The sequence below is a fragment of the Danio rerio genome, chromosome 21, assembly GCF_052040795.2.
Source record: "Danio rerio strain M-AB ecotype USA chromosome 21, GRCz13ab, whole genome shotgun sequence".
NCBI lineage: Eukaryota > Metazoa > Chordata > Actinopteri > Cypriniformes > Danionidae > Danio > Danio rerio.
The window spans coordinates 20,224,388-20,246,303 of NC_141041.1; the positions used below are offsets into that span (position 1 = coordinate 20,224,388).

Sequence of the window (21,916 nt, forward strand, 5' to 3'; positions counted from 1 at the left end):
TAATCAGCCAATTACATGACAGCAACTCAATGCATTTTGTCAAGTAGACATGGTCAATATGATCTGATAAACGTTGCCTGTACTGATGAGTCTTGATTTCTGCTGCAGCATTTGGATGGTAGGGTCAGAATTTGGTGTCAACAACATGAAAGTATGGATCCATCCCGCCTTGTATCAACAGTTTAGGCTGGTGGTGATGGTGTAATGATGTGGGCGGTATATTCTTGCTACTCTTTGGGCCCATTAGTACCAACTGAGCATCGTGTCAACACCACACCCCACCTGAGTATTGTTGCTGACCATGTACATCCCTTTATGATCACAGTGTACCCATCTACTGACAATGTCATAAAGCGTGAATCATCTCAGACTGTTTTCTTGAACATGACAATGAGTTCACTGCACTCAAATGGCCTCCACAGTCACCAGATCTCAATCTAATAGAGCACCTTGGGATGTGGTGGAATAAGAGATTTGCATCATGGATGAGAAGCCAACAAACCTGCAGCAACTGCGTGATGCCATCATGTCAATATGGTCCGGAATCTCTGAGAAATATTTACAGTACCTTGTTGAATCTACACCATAAAGGATTAAGGCAGTTCTGAAGGCAAAAGGAGGTCCTACCCAGTACTAGGAAGGTGTACCTAATAAAGTGGCCGGTGAGTGAAAAATGCTGTTTGGTTGTCAACTTTTTTAAAGTATCTTTTTATGATCCAAGTAAATTATGCTATATTTTAGATTGACTATGCTTTTAAAAACATTTAAAGCTTAAAGTGACGAGTTTTGATATGATACAGTTCCCTATCAAGGCCCCTAAACTCAAGCGACATTAGTTCTGTTCTTCTCATTAACCTATAAATCTTCAAAATCAACCACAGTTAAAACCGGATTAAGAGTGTTAAAAAATACCAAATCTCTTTTGGACAGCTTAATAAAGGATAGGTTTTATTATTTGATTTATCACAAGGCCAAACACAATGTCCAAACAAAAGATTGACACCTGAAAAAAATATGGACAAACAGAACCTTTCTATTAAGACTAACATTACTACAGACAAAACACACAATGTCGCGTCTATAAAACATAAAAAAAAAAAAACCAGTTTGTTTTGCATATTGATGTCCATCTGTCGTCATGTAGTATCCCTGAGCTTTTCTGGTCGTGTCTGTTTATGCTAGGACTGGTCAGTTGGTCTGATCCATGAGGTCGGTACCCACTGCGGCTCATCGTGAGCTCTTCTCACTGCGGTCAGCAGCTGCACACACGCCGCCTGGAGCCCGTCGTTTACAATCACATGATCGAAGAACTGACAGTAATGCTGCTCCATCTTGCGTCCCGCGTCCTCAATCTCCAGAAAATCTTCATCCTGTCTCAAGAGAGAGAACTTATAAAACAACAGAAACGAGGGTTTCTGCAGGTTTCCCAAAGTCAAATTTAAGACCTTTTCGAGACCACTATGAATGAAATTTTTAGACTTAAACAGGACAAAACCATAAAAATCTAATTTAGTTACTTTTTAAGCCACATATGTACAATAATGTGTCAAAACAAGCAAACTCTTGTTGTATGCATACACTTAAAAATGTAGGTAATAAATGTAACTTGATTTAATATCTTTTTGGATGGATTGATGAGTGTTGGCCTGATTGGGTATCTTTGCACATAGGTGTCACAATTACCAGCGATCTAATCCTTGTAGATTGCTGGGAAACAAGCAGAGTCCATAGGACTACAAATCTGCAATTATATGGACTACAGATCCAGTCATGCACTGCTCACATACACCAGTTCCGGATTCCGCTGATTGCACAAACACACATAGCCGGAGGATCATTACAGACTGATTACAAGAACTATTTATACAGCACACACATACACACACTTCACTGCTGAGTCTTGTTTAGCTGTATTGTGAACATTACGACGTGTTTTCCTTGCCTTGCCCTGCCGTGTTAGACCCTTGCCTTGTTTTATTGTTTATTCCTGCCTGCTGCCTGCCTTCTGATCACTCGCCTGTTATTTTCACTATGACTCTGGATTCTCTGTATCTACCTGATTGCCCCTGTGTTGAATGTTGCTTGCCTGACTTCTTCCTAATAAACCTGCATTTGGATCTGCAATTCTGTTGTCAGCGTCTTATTCACATTACAATAGGGCATTAAAAGACCTGTTTAAAACGATTTAAGACCTACAATGCACAAATTCTAGACTTTTTAAGGTCTAAAATTTAGTTTTTGAAATTTAGGACATTTTTAGACCCTGCGGGCACCGAAATATGGTATGGTGTGGTATGGTAAGACAGTCTTAATATTTAATCTAAAGAACATACACAGGTAAAAACATGACACTGTACTACAATGATTGTGCTCAGTAGTAAACCATGCTGACCTGAACTGTACAGAACCATACCGTTAAGTGGAAATCATGAACAACTATTAGTGTCTATTAAATAAGTATTTATATGTAATAAGCAAGAAATCAAAATCAGATCAAATTAAAATAGTATGTCACAAGTACTGGTATTTAAAAAAAAGTTACTAGTACATATCTAATAAACATCAGCTAATCAGTAGGTAAAGGTAAAGATGAACAGTTACCCTAAAAGGTCGGCTTGTATAGTAATTTGTGATGATATTGGAGTTCATCCGAGTGCGCTTCATCTGCTCAACAGTAGGAGGCTTTATAAAGATGACGTAGGCCCTCAGCTCGGGGGTCCTCACTGACTCCAGTGCCTGAAAACAGTAAAAGAGTAAGTTCAGTGGCAATTGTGCTGGTTGACAAAGTCAAATTTCAGACTTTTCATTTAAAGACTTGCTGCCTCCATATCCTTCCATATTACATTGTGAATGATGCATCCTGCACATGCACTTCAAATAAAAGGTTTTTGCATTAATTAATTTGCCGAAAAGACTTCATAACTTTCATCACTGTTACAGAAAAAGTACAAACAAGAACAGTAAACTGCTAAAATTAGTAAAAAACATAAAATATTTAATGTTGATGAGAGCTTCTGTGAGAAGATGAAAAAAATATTCACAACTTTGGGGGGAGAGATCAAATCAAATGAGATTGTGCTCTTTTCAAAAGAGGGCGGAGCTAAAAAATGCCTGTGTATCAATACAGTGGCAGTTCAAAATTAAGACTAACATCATATGCTAATGAGGGAGAGATTGTCACTAATGGGCGGGGCTTTCCCCCTCTGATGACACGTACAAAGGGAGAATGTCAATCAAAGTGTTTCTGCAGACTGTTTTTATAAAGTGCCATTATAAAAATAATTAATTAATATATTTTACCATTAAAAGCTGGTTATGTTCACTGACTGTAGCCACGCAACTGTGCTTATAAAAGTTATTTTTTCATAATAGATCCCCTTTAAGCTCTTATAGCAGGCCAATCTAATGGGGAAATGAAACTAGATGTAATACTGTACATGTATTATCAGCAAAGTGAACAAAATTTGAAGGATGAGAAAATGATACTAAAATGTGCCGCTAATGAATTAGCTACTAAATTAAAAAGTTACAAAATTGCGTTAAAAGTATGCTGTACTCAAATTTTAAATAAATTAAACCTAAAGAGTAATAAAATTATTAATAGCACAAAACAACTAAAATGAAAACAGAATATTTACAATAAAAGCTACAAATATTCATGCAAATCATAACAGTATATCAGTAATACTAAAAAACACACACATTTTCTCTTCAACATGCGGCAAATATTAAAGAAAGAGTTCACTTTTCTAAGCCTAAAAGTTAGCAACACACCTGCAAAAACAAACACTATTAAAACGACAAATGAATTAATACCAAGGGGAAACTTACATATGGCTCAATGTCAATCACACAGATCTTCCCACTTGTCAAGACATCTTTAACTGCATCCACACTAATGCCATAGAGATGACCTCTCAACTCCCCGAACTCAATAAACCTGAGGAAAACAGAGCAAATCTGTCAAATAATCACCCCAAAGCTGTTATATATCTTTGTATGCACAACTTAAAATATTTATTGAATTTGAATGTTTGTATTTGACACCTTCCTGTGAAAAATATTTCCCAAAATGATGTTAAACAGAGCAAGGAAGTTTTCACAGTAATTCCTAAATAATTTTTTCTTCTGGAGAAAATCTGATTTGCTTTATTTCGGCTAAATTGAAAGCAGTAAGATTTTTTATTAAACCATTTTAGGGTAAATATTATTAGCCATCGCAAGCATTTTTTTCTGATTGTTTAAAGAACAAACTATTTTGTCTAATAATGTGTTGAAAAAATCCATTAAACAGAAAGATTTGGGGGGCTAATAATACAGGAGGGCTGATAATTCTGACTTCAACGGTATGTGTATTCCAGCACCTGTGATTGCACACCATGCTGTCGAACTGCTCTCGGCTGACGAAATGATATTCTCTGCCAGCTTCCTCATGGCATTTGGGTGGCCGTGTGGTATCTGAGCGGAAATTAAAGACTTCATAATCAACAAATGCATACACGTTTAACAGAAATAAAATGCATTGTTAGATTCGCAATGAGAAACTTACGAGGAACGGGTCCTTGGTAGACCTTTGGATTGATCTCAATCAGCTTCCTGCGTAACTCATTTACACCGACACCAGATGGACCTGACAGAAAAACACAGGCTCAGAATATACAGAAAAATGTGCAAGGGATGAATGAACTTTACATCACTGCTCATTAGTATTGCATAAAATGTGTTTAAAAGATGTGAAAAGATTATTTGAATATAAAAATATGTACAGTCGAGCCGACGAGCCCGAATTTCATCATATACCTGGCAAATCTGACTTGAAGTTATATTTATTCAAGTTTGTTTGACCGTAAATGACACAGGCTTTTACCAAACGATACAGTGCATCCGGAAAGTATTCATAGCGCTTCACTTTTTTATTCCAAAATGGATTAAATTAATTTATTTCCTCAAAATTCTTCACACAATACCTTATAATGACAATATATTTTAACTTTTTTTTATTTTAACTTTTAATGTATTTTAATATTTTTTAACTGTTGTAAATGTATTTATTTAAATTTATTTTACATGATTTGAAAAGGCATTCACCTGTCTATATAAGGTACCAGGGTTGACAGTGCATGTCAAAGTACAAACCAAGCATGAAGACAAAGGAATTGTCTGTAGACATCAGAGACAGGATTGTCTTGAGGCACAAGGCTGGGGAAGCTTACAGAAACATTTCTGCTGCTCTGAAAGTTCCAATGAGCCAGTGGCCTCCATTATCCAAAAGTGGAAAATGCTTGGAGCCACTAGGACTCTTCCTAGAGCTGGCTTGCTATCTAAGCTGAGTGATCAAGGAGAAGGGTCTTGGTCAGGGAGGTGATAAATAACCTGATAGTCACTCTGTCTGAGCTCCAGTGTTCTTCTGTGGAGAAAAGAAAACCTTACAGAACGACAACCATCTGTGCAGCTATCCATCAATCTGGCCTGTATGGTAGAGTGGCCAGACAGTAGCCACTACCTGCCTGGAATTTGGCAAAAGACACCTGAAGGACTCTCAGACCATATGAACTAAATTCTCTGGTCTGATGAGACTAAACTTGAACCCTTTAGAGTAAATGCCAGGCGTTTTGTTTGGAGAAAACCAGGTGCCGCTCATCACCAGTCTAATACCATCCCTACAGTGAAGCATGGTGGTGGCAGCATCATGCTGTGGGGATGTTTTTCAGCAGCAGGTACTGGAAGATCAGTCAGGATAGAGGGAAAAATGAAAGCAGCAACAGACAGAGACATACTGAATAAGACCCTGCTTCAGAGTGCTCTTGACCTCAGACTGGGGCAACAGTTCATCTTTCAGCAGGACAATGACCCAAAGCACACCGCCAAAATATTAATGGAGTGGCTTCACAAAAACTGGGTGAATGTCTTTAAGTGGCCCAGTCAGGGCCCAGATCTAAATCCTATTGAACATCTCTGGAGAGATTTGAAAATGGCTGTAACCGTCGCTTCCCATCCAACCTGATAGAGCTTGAGAGGTACTGCAAAGAGGAATGGGTAAAAATTCCCAAAAGACAGATATGCCAAGCTTGTGGCATCAAACGATTAAGACGATGTACAAGACGCATCGCTGTTTTTATTTACATTTGAACAAAAACTTTAAGTGAGAATTTTCCAGGGGTATAAATAATTTCAGGCTTGACTAAATATATATATATATATATATATATATATATATATATATATATATATATATATATATATATATATATATATATATACATACTACAATATTACTGTTTAAATGGAGAATTTTACGGTTAGATGTCCTCAGGAACAGTTCCCCCAAAACTAGCCATTGACTTCCAAACAAATACTATGGAGTCAATGGTTAATGTTTTTCCAGCATGCTTCGAAATAACTTCTTTTGTGCTCAAACAGGTTTGTGACAAGTGAAGGATATGACAGAATTGTTATACTTAGAATGATGACATTATTTTTTGAATGAACTAACCCTTTAGATACCCACTAATAGAACTATGAAGAGCTCTTCAGACACACTCACCTATCAGTGCTATGAGGCGGTGTGTGTGTTCTGGATGGTGTTGGTATCGCACCACGTCCTCATAAGGGTTTGATAGTGAACTGTAGCAGCTAGCGGGGCAGCAAAGGGAGCAGAATTGAGACGTTCCGAAAGCCTGACCCCTTCGCCGGCGACAGAGACGCAAACTTCTACGAAATCCAGCTAATATGACAAGGAAACATTGAACACACAGTCAAACATGCAAACAGGCTAATGAATCAGGAAGAGATACAGCAGTAAGTGGAATGCATTGTATTTTGTAATTAATCTAGTATAATGAATGCATGTAATATACTCTCAGAAATAAATGTACAAATGCTGTCACCAGAGCAGTACCCTTTCAAAAGAAACACTTTTGTACTTAAAAGTACATATTCGTACCCAAAGTGCCCATATTGTGCGTTAAAGCAACATTAAAGGTACATATCAGTACGTAAAATGATAGTTCACCCAAAAATGAATGTATTTACTCACCCTCTAGTGCAGGGATGGCCAACCCTGTTCCTGGAGAGCCACCTTCCAGCAAATTTCAGTTGATACCCAAATCAAACACACCTGAACCAATTAATTAGGAGCTGAACACATGTGATAATTACAGGCAGGTGTGTTTGATATGGGTTGCTCTCCAGGAAAAAGGTTTGTCCACCCCTGCTCGAGTAGTTCTAAACCTTTATGAGTTTCTTTCTTCTGTTGAACACAAAAGAAGATATTTAGAAGAAAGCTACAAAACTGTTCCCATTGACTTCCATAGTACAAAAAACAAATACTATGGAAGTCAATGGTTACATGCATCCAACTTTCTTCAAAATATCTTCTTTTGTGTTTACCAGAAGAAAGAAACTTTTAAAGGTTTGCAAAGGGTGAGTAAATGAATTCATTTTGGCTGAACTAATTAAAAACAGTACAAAACTTTCCCTTTTAAAAGGGTATCATGTCCATTTGTACCTTTATTTGTACACAGAAAGAACTTTTTGCTGACTTTTTGCTGTGGTAAAATCTAATAAATTTAAAATCTAATATAATTTTTAACTAGTAATATAAAGTGTCAATAACTAGAATTTTCTAAGTTAATAATGAATATTTACACATTTACTTCATGTAATAAATGAAACAAGTGGAAGGAGTTAAATATTAATATCAATTTACTTGTAATATTTAAATATTTTCAAATAGTTGCAAACCTAAAAAATATAAAGTAAATTTTAATAATTGATGTGTCGTGATGGATGTGTAGTTCCCAAAATGCTTTGCATGGGACTGAATTAACAGTAGAACATTTTGAAAATAAAAGCAATCTTAGTTGTGCAGATTTAAGAGAAAGACCTGTTAGAGTTTAATAATTATTAGTTCGAAGATTAAGAAAGAGTTTTGAGGCAGTGTTTTTAGTTTTGCGGTTAGAAGAAGAGTAGCACTCCTGCTTTGGATCTTGGCATTTTTTCAACATTATTGTTTGATGCTTCACTCAAAGAGCCATAGCTATGCTAATGCTAATGCTAACTCTGAGATCAGTAGGGACTTTTATAGTAAATTTGCTCTTGGGTTCAATTTGCTTTAACTAAAGTAAAAATAACAAATTCCAAGTCAGTGGAAATGTGTGTTTTAATTAAAAAAGTTATGCCAGATGTACTAATTTGTAACTAATAATATTTATTTAAATAAAAAAGCAGTGTTCCTTTTGCTAAAACATGAACTTGACATTATTTGAATAATTTAAATAAATATAGACTCATAATTAAAGATAATCAATTAACTTTTACATCATTAATTAAGGAGTGTTAGATCAAATATTAAGTCAATTTTACATGATATTATTAAGGTAATTGTATCTGATATAAGAATGTAAAATTTACTTGAAACTTGTAAGAGAAAATTGTTACGAGGATTTTAAAGTAAATCTTAAGAGTTATTATTTTTTTTCCAGTGTAAGAGTATCTGTAAAGAAGCTGTTATTTCACCACATTTTTTTTACCTGTCATCTGGCTGGCGAGTTTGACAAATTTGAACATTTTATTATGAGATGAACCAGACCAGTTGTTCTTTTTAAGTCTTGATGCTGTGAACATGAATCAGTAAATCTTGAAATGATCTGAGAGTCACTCACTCAAATAAATCCCCTTAATGTTGGTGCTGAATTCACTCTCCTCTGAAACGAAACAAAAGACACAATTAGAGAATAATCATCAACAACTGCAAGAAGAAAATAGTATAAAATGAGCACAAGCAATTGAAAATAATATTTAAAGACCACAGATGGGCTATTTTAAAGTGTCCCAATTGTGTTCTAGATATATCCTCCAAAACATTTACATCTATCCAAGGTCAAAATATTTTTTAATAATTTTTGCTTATACACACTGCAGGTTCAGCTCTTTTCTCACAGGATCTGAAACAGATGGTTTGAGGATTCAGTTTCTCTAAACTCCTCCTCCTTTCATAGAGCCTGTCTATAGGTTTATATACAGTAGAACTTGTGAACACAATGACGTGTACAATAACAATGGTGTCAGTTTGACCTCAAGTCCTCCTTTGGAAGTGCATGTACTGATTTCCAAAGAGGGTAAATAGCATCTTCTCAACAACCAAAGCCAAACTATTCCAGGCACTAGAAATAATTACAGTTTAACTCTTACAGTTTTCATTCATTCATTCATTTTCCTTCTGCTTAGTCCCTTATTTACAGTTTAAGGGTTCGCCACAGCGGAATGTACCACTAACTATTCTGGCATATGTTTTACACAGCGGATGCCCTTCCTGCCACAACTCAGTACTGGAAAACATCCATAAACACTCATTTACACACACACACACAAACACACACTACGGCCAATTTAGGTCATCCAATTCACCTATAGCACATGTCTTTGGACTGTGGGGGAAACCAGAGCGCCTGAAAGAAACCCACGCCAACATGGGGAGAACATTTAAACTCCACATAGAAATCCCAAGTGGCCCAACCGGGACTCGAACCAGTGACCTTCTTGCTGTGAGGTGACAGTGCTAACCACTAAGCGACCATGATGCCGCCCTCTTACAGGTTTACTCTTTGTAATTACAAAATAGCTGGGTTTAACTTTAGACGGTTAACCTTCACTCATTCTCCCAAACTGCTAGATCAAACACTGCATTAAAGTCAACTAATCAGAAACACAGATTTGAGTTATATGTGTACACTCACCATCCTTTAGCTCTTCTAATGAATCATCATGCAGCAAAAAACAAAAAACAAAAACAGAAATACAGTTATCGGAGACAATAAGTTTAAAGTATTAAAATAAATATTATGAATCACAATAAAATAACTTCTGAAATCTAGTTACTAGACATCGTCACAGAAGTTAAAGATTCTGTTAAAGCTGAATTTAGTACATTTTTTTTGCTCCTGATATGTTCAGGACTTACCTACCAGATTCAAAAGCCTCCTCATCTGTAAACATTGAACAAAGACACATTTATTATTATATTATAACAAGCGTTATATAGATGAGGTTTCAATACTCATTTAAATGAGAAAAGAAATACATACCTGCCTCTACACATTTTTCATCTATGGCAATCATGTCATCTTCTGTAGAAAGAAGACAGAGTTTTGTGCCTTAACCAGAATATTATGGTATCTTGGCACATCATTAGCTAATTATTTATTAAAACAAATAACCAGAATTGCAAAGGCATAGCTTATTGTGGTAATTAAACTAATTGGGAATAATAAAGGTTTGAAACAAGTAAAAGGTGAGTAATGGATGACAGAATTTTCTTTTTTTGGGCGATCTATTTCCCTAATACTGAATGGTTTAGTTCTAGTCCTGCATGATCAATTGAAATAAAATCACAATCACAATTAATCAAAAGCTGCGTTGGTCATTCACATTTTGTCTGAGCAACACAAATTAATAGTAAATGTCCTCCAAAGGCCAGAGGGCGCTCCTGCGCACAGAAACTTCAAACAGCTAAAGCGTTTGTTGGATAAACACAAATTTTAACTGTTTTCTTTGATTCAACCTCACCACATGACTATAGAATCAAATCACAGAAGGATTTATTTCAGTCACTCGACTGTAGTTATCTAGTGAGTTTGAAGTAAAGACATCTTATTAAAATGTTGTATTTTCATGTGCTTTCAGATTTAGCAGCAACAGAGTGGTAGTTCACTGAGAATCTATTCAAACAGCTGTCACTATCCGCTTGTTAAGTGTGACGTCACGCGAAGCGCTTTCCTGGTCCAAGCGCTCTATCAAACTAAATGGGGAGACTCATCAAATGGTAATAATAAATGTTTACAAAGCGCTGTAATACTTTTAAAAAATCATGATCGCAATATAGATAACCATGCTTAATATCCGATGGCCAGAAAGTGATAATTTTTTTATAAGTTGTAAAAATAATGGTGTCTGTGATGCAGCAAGTCCAGAGACTCTTGTGTACATCATGATTTTAAATGAAATTCACTTTAATGTGTGATAGGACTAAAAAAAAGGTCATGAACGAATATTTTCTCAGTTTAAATGAGTAGCGGTTTGGATCTGGGAACAGTATTTGATCCATCACGACTTAACAAGCAGATCGCAGAATGATTATCTTCAATTTCATAAACTCCAGATTAAATCATCTATGATCATGAACCCAATCCTGCATAGCATGTCAGTGAACTATGACTCTTTGTATTAAATGCAGCTCCATCTGAAAGCAGAAGCTGAAGGCTTATTACTGATTACAGAGCCTGCTTGACTGACAAACTGCGCATGACACTGTTGCCCAAATGAAATGCTCACCTTCATCTACTGTGCTCACTGCAGGTTGCATGCAAACAAAAGATAAACAGCAACAGCTGAATAAAAAAATACATGCTGAACAATGCACAAATAAAAAAAAATCAAGTACACTATTTACTTACGGCTTTTGACACAAGTGTGAGGATGATAAGGCTGAGACCACCAGAACTCTTTCTGCTTCCTACAAACACACACACACAGATCACATTTGGCCTTTAAGACTGGGGACAGCAGTGATTATCAGCATAATTGCAAAATCATATTCAAGCTGCCAAATCTCATCACATCATAGCCTATGCGAATACGCAACTACTCTGTCAGTGACCTTTAACCCCTGACTACTGAGAACTGACCTTTTCAGCAAGCTGGTGGAGGGAATGAGACCGGCGCACGCAGAGGTGCTGGGTAGTTTTACAGCTTGCCACCAAAGACTGTCTGACTGATCCACGATCTCTAGGATATCGCCCTTTCTGAACGTCATGCCGGCATCTGCGCATGGAATGGAAGGGTCCGCTTGAGGACTGTAGTCCACCATCGCACGCACATACAGCTTGTAGAGAAAAAACAAAGACATCACAGATGACTTTTAAGTATGTTAACCATATATCTACTTACCTCTCTCTCTCTCTCTCTCTCTCTCTCTATATATATATATATATATATATAGCATAGAGAAAATAAATGGTCTATCATTTCATATTATGTTCTATCGTATATTTTGTGGTGTCACAAACTACATACCTTTTCATAATTTATGCAAGCGCAATATTAGACAAGATAAAAGATGACAAAAGATGCACACAAAAACATAAACAATAGTATTGTGAGTTGCAATATTGTACATTTATATAAAGATGTTTATATAAAGTTCATTTTGCAGTTTATTTAGCGATTTTTTTTTTCATTTTTATGTTGGACCTGTATTGTCAGTGTTTGAAAAGTGTTCTATATTTTTTATTTATACATGGTACTATATGATGACATAAATCTTTATCAGGATAGTAGATGGTTTACCCTATAAAGTAAGTAAAAGTATCAGTTACACTCCTGACCCCTAGGTGTCGCTGTTGCACTGGTTGCTGTGTTGAATGTGCTTGAATAAAATATCAAAAAGCTGTTTTGCTGCTCAATTCCAGCTGAATACTCAAACAGCTGCATCCTAAATCACTTTTATAAGCATGACCTAGTTTACTCCTACTTTTTTGGAAATTCCTGGTGAGTCGGCTTGCCTATTTAATTCAGAGAACTGCATGCATGATTGATACCATGTCATTTTACTGATCAAATACAGAAGAAATAGCTCATCTAGGTATTCCTAGCTATGTATGCTAAAAACTTATCAGTGCTGAGGTTTGATAGCTCACCATGGTTTGGTTGTTGACTGGCCTGTCAGTGATGGAAACCACCTTAAACATTATAGTTCCATGTGAGTGGGCCTGTAGGAAGTAGACACAAAACTTCATGAATACTGATGATTTATTACTTTCTTGATCAATTTCTTGTAGACTGTTTTTGTTTTATTATTGAAAGAGATCGTGAAGAGGTAGGGATGACAATATTCTCCTAATATGGGACACCAGTACTCAACCAGCACATCATCACATGTTTTTACTAGGTCAGGCATGTCCAAACTCAGTCCTGAAGGGCCGGAGTCCTGCAAAGTTTAGTTCCAACCCCAATCAGACCCAACTGGACCAGCTAATCAAGCTCTTACTAGCCTTTCTAGAAACATCCTTGCAGGTGTGTTGAAGCAAGTTGGAGCTAAAATCTGCAGGACACTGGCCCTCCTGGACCGAGTTTGGACACCCTTGTACTAGCTCGTATGTCACATGAGATGTTTCAGTAACATTTAACTGATTACTCACTCACTAAATTTCCTCAGGCATTCCTATTATGACTTCTGGATATGCTGCAAAAGTATACTACTAAGTATACTAACCAGAATCTGTATGATCTGCTCTGGTTCTAGTCCAAACACAGGTTGACCGTTCACCTCCACCAGCCTGTCTCCAGCATGCAAGAGACCTTCAACAAGAAGCACAAGGACAACAAACAGGACTCTGAGAGGTAATGTTGACTTAGAGACTATGATGTGCCAGCATGGGTTTAAGAAAAAACGGAGAGTAAAACCAGTAAAGCCTCACCACTGCGGTCCGCCAGTCCTCCATGTATAACTCGAGCAATATAGATTTCCCCTGTAACATCATCTCTCCTGATTGTCGCTCCCTGTATTTAAAAAAAACAAGATATCAGTCAAAATAAATACCTTATTCGTTATGTATCAAGTACAAAACTGGAGTTTATCTGATGGAAGTGGCATGCACGTGACCCAAACACAAAATGAACAACATCCTTATATGAAGAGAAGGAAGTCAAATGAAGAATGAAATAATCAAGAAGAGAAATGATATGAGAAGGGACGGAGTCATGGAGAAAACAAAGATATGAAAAGCAATGAGAATGACCCATGAAAAAGAAAAACACATGACTTCCAAAAAGGTTGGATGAGCACTGATGTGCAAATGGTGACAGTGAGGACTGGTGGTGTCATATGAAATGCATATATGCATATTAAACATCTGAAAACCTGCATGCTTGAGCCAGCAAGAATCTGAAAGGATGTTCGTAACCATCCAAAACGTGGAAGCAGCTTCATTCCTTTTTCTTGTTTTTCTTCTTCTGGCTAAAGAAACATCTGAATGCTTTGCTGTTCACTTTGTGGCTCTGGGCAGGGCTGGACGGTAAGGAGCCATTGGTCATTGAGTGCTGTACATCAACACGTCTCCTTTGAGAAGATGGCGATGACTTTGCGTTGGGATTAAATGATCCCCCTTTAGCTAGCACCGGCTGTTCTAGCAGACTGATGGCAGATGAGGAAGTCGATGAAGAAGAGGAGCAGGTGGGGCAATGAGAAAAGCGAGAGGAAGAGGCATTAGCTGGACTGGTGGGGACACTTAGCAATCTTTTGTCCATCTGGTCAACAATAGCGCTTGGAGCCCCAGAACAATGAGCTGATACTGATGTTGGGTTGCTTGAGGAGACTAGCTCCTGGAGCTTCTCTACTACATGCGATAGCATCGCCAAAGCATGGGTATTCTCCTGCACGCTCTCAGATATGCGTTCAGTAGCAGTGGTCATCCTCTCACTAAGCAGGTGGACGTTTTCAGAACTGCGCTCCATGCAGCTGGCGGCCTGCCGCAATGTACTCCGCAGTTCATCCAGACTTCCGGTTTCCAGCCTTCTTTGGGAGCAAGCGATGGTCTCTCTTAACTCATGACAGTGCATTGGACTAGGGGGAGCAGTTCTGCAAGTTACTGGAGGGGGACGATAGCAGCAGGACGACGAGGATACCCATGGGGCTGGAGTAGAGAATGTATGTGGCAATGAGTTACCAACATCACTCTCTTCCCCGCTGTTTAAATCCTCAATTAAATTGCCTTCAGAGAACGAAAGAGACATGAACGGTTAAAGGGATGGAAACAGGAAGATTAGAGAAAATAAATCAACAAAACCATTCAAGTGATGAATGTAATAATGGAAGTCTACAAATCCACAAGTTTGGACCTTACCAATCACAACTGAACTACAGACACAAGGGGTGGAGCTACTGAGGCTAGGTCTCCATAATGCACTGCTCTGGTGGCAAGTGTTACAAGCATTGCTGTGGCTTGGCCTGGCAGGAGAAACAATCCTTGGGGAGGAGGGAGTGTTAATGGATGTGGAACCAGCAACTCGTGGACCTTTAAACATGGCATGTAAGCTTCCGGCCAGCCGCCCTCTGGCTGAGAATAATCCACAGTGGGTTGCCTGTCTTAAAGTCTCCGAGCGGTTTTGAACCTCTTTACCAGCTCCGGTCTATCCATGACAACACACAGCTCAGAGTGTTAGTTACCAACCAGAACACCTGATAAGAACAGCTATCAGTGAGATAAGAAATAAAAACCATAAATAATAGAAGGAAAGAAGTTATTGCTAAAATTCGTATTAAGAACAAGACGTTATACCACTAACAGTATTTATTGCTGTACCCTGTTGTCATGCTGATCTGAAAGGCAGACTCCAACAATGTACATTGAAATAAAGCAAAGGTCAGTAAAAGCAAGCCTTGGGTTTGCCTGCCACTCCCTTCTTCTGGTCATGCTCACCAGAGGCTGATTGTTTTTGACCAAGCAAACAATCCTCATGGCCTCCTCATCCTCAGGCAAGTCGTTAGGCAATGGTGGCAGATCTGGTTCATAGTCCCTTAGGCTTACCGTGTCATGAGCCGACAGCAGAGCCTGAAAAAAACACATGGTTTACATTATATTTCTATTCACAACCAATCAAATACTTCAAGTGTCCATAAAGATTGGCCTGAATCATTACCAAACTTACTTATAAATAGACTAATGGCCAACAAAAGAGGAAAAAACATGCCTCTGTAAACTGTTTGAAAAAAAACACATATATTTCAATCCTTTAAATGAATGCTCACCTGTAGGTGTGGCTGACCAAGGAGGTCATATAGTTCTCTAGATTCATTTGAGGGGTTTGGGACTGCCAGAAGGTCAGACAGAATCTAGAACAGAAAACAAGAACTTCAGAACTCATATTGCTATAAAATTTGTCGTCAAGACCACAATACCTAAAGTCATGACTTTCAGCAGACCCTCTAAAATAGGGATGGCAAACTCTGGCCCTCAAGAATTAGTTGTCTTGCAGAATAAAAAAAAATATATGAAGATTTTGTAGGTTTCCAATTCTGCTCTGGGAGTGCCAGCATCCTACAGAGTTTAGCAACAACACACTTGAGTGGGATGCTGCATCCAAATTAGCAGACTGAGTAATTACATTTGCTTTTAAACTTTTTGGATGCAATTTCGATGCACAGAATGTTTCTACTGAGTTTGAAAATCTTGATTATCTGGTTTACATGTGTTTAATTAGGGAAAATTAGGATAGTTCTCTTTAAGACTGCTACCCCCTTGACTCGGCCCCTGAAAAGTGGTAGAAAATGAATGAATGAACTCTGAAGATCATCCTCTCATTTAACTAGGGGGCAGTTGGCCTAATGGTTAGGAATTTGAACTTGTTTTTTAAGGGTTGGAGGTTCAATTCCCAGCAGGGGAGTGAATGAACCACCCACCCTCTCTTTACCTTCGATACCCAGTTGAGGTGCCCATGATCTAATTGCTCCCTGGGCACTGGAAGTAATAGTTGCTCACTGCTCTGGGTTTACGGTCACTGTGTGTGCTTTCACTCGTGTGAATTCCAAGTACAGGTAACCATATTTGACAATACTCACTTTACACACACTTCAAGATTACAACTCTAAATGGTACTATTTAAAAAGTCCTCACTTACTTTAAGACATTTAAGACACTGGGAGGTTTTTGACATTTTTTTGAGAAAGGGCAGTATAGACCAGGGGTCACCAATCTCGTTCCTGGAGGTCCGGTGCCCTGCAGGGTTTAACTCCAACTTGCCTCAACACACCTGCCAGGGTGTTTCAAGTATACCTACTAAGACCTTGATTAGCTTGTTCAGGTGTGTTTGATTAGCATTGGAGCTAAAACCTGCCGGACACCGGACCTCCAAGAACAAGTTTGGTGATCCCTGGTATAGACTGGCAAGATGTGAAAATGGACAGTAACAGCTAGCAGAGGAAACAGCTCTATACGCTATTGGCTTTGACAGAGTAGAAGCAAACGTTATGAGTGGAACAAACTGGTTAAAAAATTATGCCAATAAACTTTAAAGCTAACCTGTAGAGAAAGTCCAGATGAATATGAGACATATGGCCTGGCTGGACCCCTTAGATGCCTCTGTAGACATTCATACACCTGCAGAGAAAAAAAGCAGACAATGAGCTCTCAATTTGTACTAATTACAAATAATATATGTTGGATGGACTCTACCTTTAGTAGTGACTGCAACCAGGGGGCGTTGAGAAGACCATACAATAGTTCAGCTCCATTTATATCTTTATTAATAGAGCCTCTCACCTCAGCAATCACATGTGCCAAGATCTGTGTCAGACCTGAAACATACAAAGCAAAAACATCTAGGACTGGACACTCAGTACGTTTCAGTTATGTGTCATGCTGTTTGGCTTCTTAAACAGCCTTAATAGTATTAATATTAACATGTTTCTAATCAGCTAGGCAAACTGAATAGATAAGTTGGCTGCCATCAGATTTAAGGAGCAATGTTTAGCTTCCTACCTTTGTCTCCCACCTCCAGTGGAGCTGACCCAGGATCAGTCTCCATGTCTGGTTTCATTGGCAATCCTGGACAGTTTTAAGGATCAGGGAACAAATAGAAAAATGCACTGAACCTTGTCATGTAGAGCTGTTGGAAAAAGCACATGAACTTAAGTACAACCACTGAATAGTTGTTGCCTGTTGTAAATAAGTGAATTGTAAATAACTCGAGCTAGTAAACCTAAACCACAGAACCAGTCTCTACCATCTACTCAACCTTACATTGCTTTTGAGAAAGATAGAACCTTTTAGTAGTAGTAAATGCACCCTAACTCTGGGTAATATGTAACGTAATACTGGTTTAATTTGCAATCAAAGGGGAAATCCTTTCATAATTTTCTCACACTTCAATTCTTGCAAACTTCACTATTTTTTTCTTCTGTTGAAAACCGTTAATCACTTTCATAGTATTTGTCAATGATCCAGTTTTTAGCCTTCTCCAAAATATATATTGTGTTCAACAGAAAAAGAGACTCATAAAGGATTGGAACCAGGCCTGTATTGGCTAATTGGCAGAACCGGAAGAATTCCTGGTGGGCTGGTCCCTAGCTGCCTGCACTCTCAGCAGTCGGACTTTTTTTATTTATTTATTTATTCATTATTTTACCATAGCCTCTACCTTTTATTAAATTTTTTTTACAGCAGCTGCACACTTTTTATTTCTTTTCTCGCAGCCCCATTAGCTGAATGCCGCCTGCTGGTTAATGATGACGTACTTATTATTCGACTACCCAACAGCGGCACCTTGCTCATTAGCAAAATCGTTTGTTAAGAGATGCGCAAGAGATGAAAAAATTATAATAAAAAGCGCAGAAATGGGCATAATTAAAAAAAGCTGAGGACATTTTTCGTTAAAACCAGCCTCAGCGAGAGTACAACACATGAAGACGATGAAACGGCCGGTAAGTTAACGTTAAACTAGTTAGGAGCAGTGCAAAACAACGATGTCTGCAAACCACAGTTTATGTACCAAACGTTTTCTTGTACCATAGCTCATTAGCAGCAGCAGCCTCTAGTCTAGCTTTCTGCTAACAGCGAAGAACCAGGCCCCGTAATGTTACAAAGCACCAGTCATGAGCCCAACACACTGAAATGGGCAGGTAGGATTGTTATTTATTGAATATAAGAATTTGAATAATTAATGCTCAATGAAAAATGCCCTGAGACGTTTAATGTAATAAGAATACTGCATTAATAAATCTGACTTAACTTGATCAGAAAGCTAAAAAGGGGTAAAAATTAACATCATTAGAAAGTAATACTGTAGTTAAAAACAGCGCAATACTTGTTTTATTCATTATTTGTGTTTAAGGACTGGATAACTGTAAATAATCTTGCACAGAATATATATTCAGATATGGCAGAAAAGGACTTGCGATGTTTTAAAGAATAGTGTTGGAGATTTAGCTACCCTTTAATGTTCTCATATTTAAGAAAAATATTTGAAGTTTTAAAACAGCTGTGTCCTTGAAAATTCAATACATTTAATTTTAATCTTTATTTTCTACATATAGCTTATATATTTGTATTTATTTTATATTTTTTAATTTCAGGGTTTGGATATTTATGAGCGCTAGTTCTTGCCGAAAATAGATTTTGATACTGTTAAACATTACATTGTGTTAACTGGTCAAATAAATCTTCACTGAAGTACTGACGTTATTTTAATATAGTCAGTCGTGAACTGAAGTGGGCCGATCTAAGGCTTGAAACTCCAGGGCTGAAAAGAAATCCCACTCCGGCCCTGGCTCATATTATTTGGTTTTTAGCCCTTTATATAAAAAAGTTTGTGCACGCTTAATTTAAGATATAAAATACACACTTATTTGTCCAGTTCACCAAAAACGAACTCGTTTTATGCTGGCCCGCAAACGGAAAGTCTCGTTTTTTGTTGAATCTCGCGATAATTCTGCAGGCCTAATTTTCTTTTAGAAATGCCGCCATCTTCTGGTGATCTAACACGTGGTACCAATGATCGGTATATCTGGTATGTATACAAATTAACCACAATATAACTTGCTTTTTTATTAAATCATGTTGTATATGTTTGCCCATATGAGGTATTGTTGTGACAGAAAAAAACGTTAATTTTTTTAGCAGGAAAAAGACGTTTTTTATCTAGCCCTATATGTAATATAGTTTGCTGTTGTAAAATTATGAGGCTCTATTAAAACTTAAAGACCTGCAAAATATTAATTAGCTAATAATATTAGACAGCAAAGTATAATTTTACCTTTTCTTTCACCCAGCCACAAGGTCTTAACTTATATCCACAGCGGCCTGTTGACCGACAGGCAATCAATCAATCTGAGTCAATTCAGCAGTCGATCACACTTTCGTGGCATGAAATATAATATACTATGTTTGTTATTAGACAACTCTGATAAGATTCGGCTCTTTTTTTTTACGAGTGGCTACAAAGAGCTTTTCTCCTAAACTGAATAAAGTAAGTCTCTAAAACAGAAAATAAATGCCAGGCTACATCTAATTTAGCTTACATGCTAATCCTGTTTATATTACCAGTATGCTGATATAGTACTGCTTATATCTGTATGTTTCTCCTCTCTCACAAGATAAGTAATGCTGGTTAATAGTGTATTTATAATGCCTGTCTCACTGGATTTACTGAAATATGAAGTAATTGCAAGAAAATTATCTTAAAATAACCCTTAATATATGTATTATTTTAATTTATATTAGAAGATATTAACACAATTTGAAGAATACAACAATCTAGATGCTATTAAAAGACATTAATATACTTTTAATAATGTTAAACAATGTAAAAAGAAGCATTTATGTTGAATAAAAAAGTGTATATTTGTATTCTTTCTTTGACACATTAAAATATGTTGCTAAGAAATAACTACATTTGATTTTAGTGGCAAGCAGAACAAAAAATTCGACTGGCCCAACTGTGCTATTATTAAAAATTCTTAGTGTTTAGCCATGTACAAGTATTAAATATTAAATATTAAAATGTCCTACATTTGACTTGATAAAATTTAGATATTGCTGTTTGCTGAGCCTTTGAATATCAATTGCTTTGATATACATGTTAGATTTCAGGGACAGTAATAGCAGTTTTATGTTGGTCTCTTTATCCTGATATGATATCTGTCTTTAACACAGGACTGAGATCTAATGATTCTGAGGAAACCAACAAATTTCCAAGAATCAGCTCAGCAGAGCGGCATGTAGAAACAGCTCTCCTGAAATCAGCATAACCTAGAGAGCTGGAATTCACATTGTGCCTGAGGAGAGAATTCTTGCCTTGAACAGGAATGACTCCACCTATCAACAACAGTAAGACATTTTGAGCAGACCTGACTGTGGAAGTCAGAGCTTACTAAAAGGAAGTGGTTTTCTGTGTGAACAATAACCCATAAAAACATCCTCATTCTCTTCAACTCACATTTTTGCTGTATGAAATGACATTACTTGACCTGGCAAATCTAGTTTTACAAGACTTAAAAAAATAAACACGGATAAGAGGTTTATTTTAAAGACTGTGGCAGTAGATGTTTGTTACAGTTGTTACAGGACAGATACTACCTATGTTTTATTGCCAGTTTGGCAGTATTTGTTAATACCCTCTGCCTTTTTCATGAATCTTCATAAATAAATACAGATTAAAAATATATATATTTAAAATAGACCACTTAAGCTGCCATGTTTGATGAGCAAGCTCTATGTGCTTTTATTTTGTTCTTTTTGTGGCATCTCAGATTATAATGCAATATTGCGAGTTAAACATTAGATGGCAGTACTGTTTCAGTAAAGCAGTTTGGGCAAGACAACTACCCTGTACTCAAATTGCCAATTAAATGCACCATGTCATTGTTTGACAGTATAGTTACTATGAAATGTAGTATTTTTTTATTTTATTGTATTTTTTACAGTGAATTAAATTTTTACTCGTAACGATCATTTTATTTTATTTTATTTTTAGTATTTTTTTATAGTGAACTTAATTTTTGCCCACATCTTTATAATTCTATTTATTTTTTGTAGTATTTTTACAGTGAATTACTTTTTTTTTATCCAAAACTTTATCATTTTTATTAAATTTTTTATTGTTGCTTTGAAATTTTTGATAGTTTGCTGATAGCTCATTGTGTTTTACCTCATATCCTACTACTAATATTCTTTTGGCCTTTCAAGAGTTCGAGACTGTTGCCCAGCTTAGTTTAGGAAAGCCATTTTTTTCACAATTGCTAGAAGCATGACAACATAATTGATCAGTTAGACAAGAATCAAACTAGGAAAACAAAAATCAGGATAAGTATTTGAGCTTAACATATTTATATATATATTTATATTTAAAAAACTTTAATGCATTA

The 21,916-nt window shown here is 36.9% G+C and overlaps 1 protein-coding gene and 1 long non-coding RNA gene across 30 annotated transcripts in view; one reads left to right on the plus strand and one right to left on the minus strand.

The window, feature by feature from the left end:
• Window positions 1-920: 920 nt before the first annotated feature.
• Window positions 921-20,091, minus strand: LOC556594 (MAGUK p55 subfamily member 4-like). 9 transcript variants are annotated; one of them, XM_087301090.1, is made up of 22 exons: window positions 19,807-20,082; window positions 17,535-17,661; window positions 17,229-17,350; window positions 17,076-17,153; window positions 15,806-15,889; window positions 15,477-15,608; window positions 13,476-13,557; window positions 13,271-13,356; window positions 12,696-12,767; window positions 11,685-11,881; window positions 11,454-11,512; window positions 11,332-11,349; window positions 10,086-10,127; window positions 9,966-9,986; window positions 9,738-9,752; window positions 8,664-8,705; window positions 6,545-6,724; window positions 4,550-4,630; window positions 4,365-4,458; window positions 3,832-3,940; window positions 2,602-2,736; window positions 921-1,370 (listed from the first exon to the last, which is right to left on the minus strand). In XM_087301090.1, exons 2-22 carry the CDS (start codon window positions 17,590-17,592, stop codon window positions 1,179-1,181), a joined length of 1,899 nt encoding a protein of 632 aa, XP_087157216.1. In that variant the 5' UTR covers window positions 17,593-17,661; window positions 19,807-20,082; the 3' UTR covers window positions 921-1,178. The 9 variants fall into 9 exon arrangements, 4 of the variants coding, with proteins under 4 accessions (XP_087157216.1, XP_087157217.1, XP_087157219.1 ...); XM_087301091.1 differs by lacking the exon at window positions 19,807-20,082 and adding an exon at window positions 18,561-18,671; XR_015520207.1 differs by lacking the exons at window positions 9,738-9,752; window positions 9,966-9,986; window positions 11,332-11,349 and having other exon boundaries at window positions 10,058-10,127.
• LOC103909450 (uncharacterized) overlaps window positions 18,328-21,916 on the plus strand; it is a 59,509-nt gene continuing 55,920 nt past the window's right edge. For 6 of the 21 annotated variants that reach the window (XR_015520231.1, XR_015520217.1, XR_015520232.1 and 3 more), the window contains exons 1-2: window positions 18,328-18,475; window positions 20,706-20,879. This is a non-coding gene — a long non-coding RNA (uncharacterized LOC103909450). Of the gene's footprint in view, window positions 18,476-18,565; window positions 18,674-19,503; window positions 19,561-19,884; window positions 20,020-20,705; window positions 21,840-21,916 lie in introns of those variants that run through there. The other 15 variants (XR_015520222.1, XR_015520226.1, XR_015520225.1 and 12 more) reach the window with 8 other exon arrangements.